The sequence below is a fragment of the Littorina saxatilis genome, linkage group LG14 (genome assembly GCF_037325665.1).
Source record: "Littorina saxatilis isolate snail1 linkage group LG14, US_GU_Lsax_2.0, whole genome shotgun sequence".
Taxonomy (NCBI): domain Eukaryota; kingdom Metazoa; phylum Mollusca; class Gastropoda; order Littorinimorpha; family Littorinidae; genus Littorina; species Littorina saxatilis.
The window spans coordinates 30,988,782-30,994,209 of NC_090258.1; the positions used below are offsets into that span (position 1 = coordinate 30,988,782).

Sequence of the window (5,428 nt, forward strand, 5' to 3'; positions counted from 1 at the left end):
GCGGATACAACCACAACAGCTGCAGACACAACTACAACTGCTGCTGAAACAACCACAACTGCTGCAGACACAACCACAACTGCTGCGGATACAACCACAACAGCTTCAGACACAACCACAACTGCTGCTGACACAACTACAACTGCTGCTGACACAACCACAACTGCTGCTGACACAACCACAACTGCTGCAGACACAACCACAACTGCTGCAGACACAACCACAACTGCTGCAGTTACAACCACAACTGCTGCTGACACAACCACAACTGCTGCAGACACAACCACAACTGCTGCTGACACAACCACAACTGCTACTGACACAACCACAACTGCTGCAGACACAACCACAACTGCTGCAGTTACAACCACAACTGCTGCAGACACGACCACAACTGCTGCTGACACAACCACGACTGCTGCAGATACAACCACAACTGCTGCAGATACAACCACAACTGCTGCTGTCACAACACCAACTGCTGCTGACACAACCACTACTGCTGCAGACACAACCACAACTGCTGCTGACACAACCACAACTGCTGCAGATACAACCACAACTGCTGCACATACAACCACAACTGCTGCGGATACAACCACAACAGCAGCAGACACAACCACAACTGCTGCTGACACAACTACAACTGCTACTGACACAACCACAACAGCTGCAGACACAACCACAACTGCTGCAGTTACAACCACAACAGCTTCAGACACAACCACAACTGCTGTTGACACAACCACAAGTGCTGCAGATACAACCACAACTGCTGCAGACACAATCGCAACAGCAGCTGACACAACCACAACTGCTGCATATACAACCACAACTGCTGCAGATACAACCACAACTGCTGCTGACACAACCACAACAGCTGCAGACACAACCACAACTGCTGCAGATATAACCACAACTGCTGCTGTCACAACCACAACTGCTGCAGACACAACCACAACTGCTGCTGACACAACCACAACTGCAGCTGACACAACTACAACTGCTGCAGTTACAACCACAACTGCTGCTGACACAACCACAACTGCTGAAGACACAACCACAACTGCTGCAGACACAACCACAACTGCTGCTGACACAACCACAACTGCAGCTGACACAACCACAACTGCTGCTGACACAACCACAACTGCAGCTGACACAACTACAACTGCTGCAGTTACAACCACAACTGCTGCTGACACAACCACAACAGCTGCAGACACAACCACTACTGCTGCAGACACAACCACATCTGCTGCTGACACAACCACAACTGCAGCTGACACAACCACAACTGCTGCTGACACAACCACAACTGCAGCTGACACAACTACAACTGCTGCAGTTACAACCACAACTGCTGCTGACACAACCACAACAGCTGCAGACACAACTATTGCAGATACAACCACAACTGCTGCTGTCACAACCACAACTGCTGCTGACACAACCACAACTGTTGAAGAAACAACCACAACTGCTGCTGACACAACCACTACTGCTGCAGACACAACCACAACTGCTGCTGATACAACCACAACTACTGCTGACACAACTACAACTGCTGCTGACACAACCACGACTGCTGCAGATACAACCACAACTACTGCAGATACAACCACAACTGCTGCTGACACAACCACAACTGCTGCAGATACAACCACAACTGCCGCAGAAAAAACAACAACTGCTGCAGAAACAACTGTCGCTGACACAACCACAACTGCTGCTGACACAACCTCAACTGCCGCAGAAACAACCACAACTGCTGCAGAAACAACTACAACTGCTGCTGACACAACCACAATTGCTGCTGACACAACCACAACAGCTGCAGACACAACCACAACTATTGCAGATACAACCACAACTGCTGCTGTCACAACCACAACTGCTGCTGACACAACCACAACTGTTGAAGAAACAACCACAACTGCTGCTGACACAACCACTACTGCTGCAGACACAACCACAACTGCTGCTGACACAATGACAATTGCCGCAGACACAACCACAACAGCTGCTGACACAACCACAACTGCGGCAGACACAACCACAACTGCTGCTGACACAACCACTGCTGCTGCTGACACAACCACTGCTGCTGCAGACACAACCACAACTGCTGCTCACACAACTACAACTGCTGCTGAAACAACCACAACTGCTGCAGACACAACCACAACTGCTGCGGATACAACCACAACAGCTGCAGACACAACCACAACTGCTGCTGACACAACTACAACTGCTGCTGACACAACCACAACTGCTGCTGACACAACCACAACTGCTGCAGACACAACCACAACTGTTGCAGATACAACCACAACTGCTGCAGACACAACCACACCTGCTGCTGTCACAACCACAACAGCTGCAGATACGACAACAGTAGTTGCTGACACAACGACAACTGCGGCAGACATAACCACAACTTCTGCAGACACAACCACAACTGCTGCCGACGCAACGACAACTGCTGCAGATACAAGCACAATTGCTGCAGACACAACCACAACTGCTGCTGACACAACCACAACTGCTGCAGACACAACCACAACTGCTGCAGATACAACTACAACTGCTGCTGACACAACCACAACTGCTGCGGATACAACCACAACAGCTGCAGACACAACTACAACTGCTGCTGAAACAACCACAACTGCTGCAGACACAACCACAACTGCTGCGGATACAACCACAACAGCTGCAGACACAACCACAACTGCTGCTGACACAACTACAACTGCTGCTGACACAACCACAACTGCTGCTGACACAACCACAACTGCTGCAGACACAACCACAACTGCCGCAGAAACAACCACAACTGCTGCAGAAACAACTGTAGCTGACACAACGACAACTGCTGCAGAAACAACTACAACTGCTGCTGACACAACCACAACTGCTACTGACACAACCACAACTGCTGCAGACACAACCACAACTGCTGCAGTTACAACCACAACTGCTGCAGACACAACCACAACTGCTGCTGACACAACAACTGCTGCTGTCACAACCACAACTGATTCTGACACAACCACAACTTCTGCAGACACAACCACAACTGCTGCAGTTACAACCACAACTGCTGCTGACACAACCACAACTGCTGCAGACACAACCACAACTGCTGCTGACACAACCACAACTGCTACTGACACAACCACAACTGCTGCAGACACAACCACAACTGCTGCAGTTACAACCACAACTGCTGCAGACACGACCACAACTGCTGCTGACACAACCACAACTGCTGCAGATTCAACCACAACTGCTGCAGATACAACCACAACTGCTGCTGACACAACCACAACTGCTGCTGACACAACCACAACTGCTGCAGACACAACCACAACTGCTGCTGACACAACTACAACTGCTGCTGAAACAACCACAACTGCTGCAGATACAACCACAACTGCTGCGGATACAACCACAACAGCTGAAGACACAACCACAACTGCTGCTGACACAACTACAACTGCTACTGACACAACCACAACAGCTGCAGACACAACCACAACTGCTGCAGTTACAACCACAACAGCTGCAGACACAACCACAACTGCTGCTGACACAACCACATCTGCTGCTGACACAACTACAACTGCTGCTGACACAACCACAACTGCTGCTGACACAACCACAACTGCTGCAGATATAACCACAACTGCTGCTGTCACAACCACAACTGCTGCAGACACAACCACAACTGCTGCTGACACAACCACAACTGCAGCTGACACAACTACAACTGCTGCAGTTACAACCACAACTGCTGCTGACACAACCACAACTGCTGAAGACACAACCACAACTGCTGAAGACACAACCACAACTGCTGCTGACACAACCACAACTGCAGCTGACACAACCACAACTGCTGCTGACACAACCACAACTGCAGCTGACACAACTACAACTGCTGCAGTTACAACCACAACTGCTGCTGACACAACCACAACAGCTGCAGACACAACCACTACTGCTGCAGACACAACCACATCTGCTGCTGACACAACCACAACTGCAGCTGACACAACCACAACTGCTGCTGACACAACCACAACTGCAGCTGACACAACTACAACTGCTGCAGTTACAACCACAACTGCTGCTGACACAACCACAACAGCTGCAGACACAACTATTGCAGATACAACCACAACTGCTGCTGTCACAACCACAACTGCTGCTGACACAACCACAACTGTTGAAGAAACAACCACAACTGCTGCTGACACAACCACTACTGCTGCAGACACAACCACAACTGCTGCTGACACAACCACAACTGCTGCTGACACAACCACAACTGCTGCTGACACAACCACGACTGCTGCAGATACAACCACAACTGCTGCAGATACAACCACAACTGCTGCTGACACAACCACAACTGCTGCAGATACAACCACAACTGCTGCAGATACAACCACAACTGCTGCAGACACAACCACAACTGCTGCAGAGACAACCACAACTGCTGCTGACACAACCACAACTGCTGCAGACACAACCACAACTGCTGCTGACACAACTACAACTGCTGCTGAAACAACCACAACTGCTGCTGACACAACCACAACAGCTGCAGACACAACCACAACTATTGCAGATACAACCACAACTGCTGCTGTCACAACCACAACTGCTGCTGACACAACCACAACTGTTGAAGAAACAACCACAACTGCTGCTGACACAACCACAACTGCTGCAGACACAACCACAACTGCTGCTGACACAACCACAACTGCTGCTGACACAACCACAACAGCTGCTGACACAACCACAACTGCTGCTGACACAACCACAACTGCTGCAGAAACAACCACAACTGCTGCTGACACAACCACAACTGCTGCAGACACAACCACAACTGCTGCTGACACAACTACAACTGCTGCTGACACAACCACAACTGCTGCAGATACAACCACAACTGCTTCGGATACAACCACAACAGCTGCAGACACAACCACAACTGCTGCTGACACAACCACAACTGCTGCTGACACAACCACAACTGTTGCTGACACAACCACAACTGCTGCAGACACAACTACAACTGCTGTTGATACAACGACAACTGCCGCAGACACAACCACAACTGCTGCAGACACAACCATAACTGCTGCAGATACAACCACAACAGCTGCTGACACAACCACAACTGCTGCAGACACAACCACAACTGCTGCAGATACAACCACAACTGCTGCAGACACAACCACAACTGCTGCAGATACAACCACAACTGCTGCAGACACAACCACAACTGCTGCTGACACAACCACAACTGCTGCAGACACAACCACAACTGCTGCAGATACAACTACAACTGCTGCTGACACAACCACAACTGCTGCGGATACAACCACAACAGCTGCAGACACAACTACAA

At 50.1% G+C, this 5,428-nt stretch overlaps 1 protein-coding gene across 1 annotated transcript in view; it reads left to right on the forward strand.

Annotated features, from left to right (window-relative positions):
• LOC138946761 (uncharacterized) overlaps positions 1 to 5,155 on the forward strand; it is a 9,657-nt gene extending 4,502 nt beyond the window's left edge. The window contains exons 3-5 of the mRNA XM_070318165.1: positions 2,324 to 2,497; positions 2,807 to 3,090; positions 5,081 to 5,155. Of these exons, the coding sequence (XP_070174266.1) occupies positions 2,324 to 2,497; positions 2,807 to 3,090; positions 5,081 to 5,155 (533 nt within the window). The remainder of the gene's footprint in view (positions 1 to 2,323; positions 2,498 to 2,806; positions 3,091 to 5,080) is intronic.
• The last annotated feature ends 273 nt before the right edge of the window (positions 5,156 to 5,428 follow it).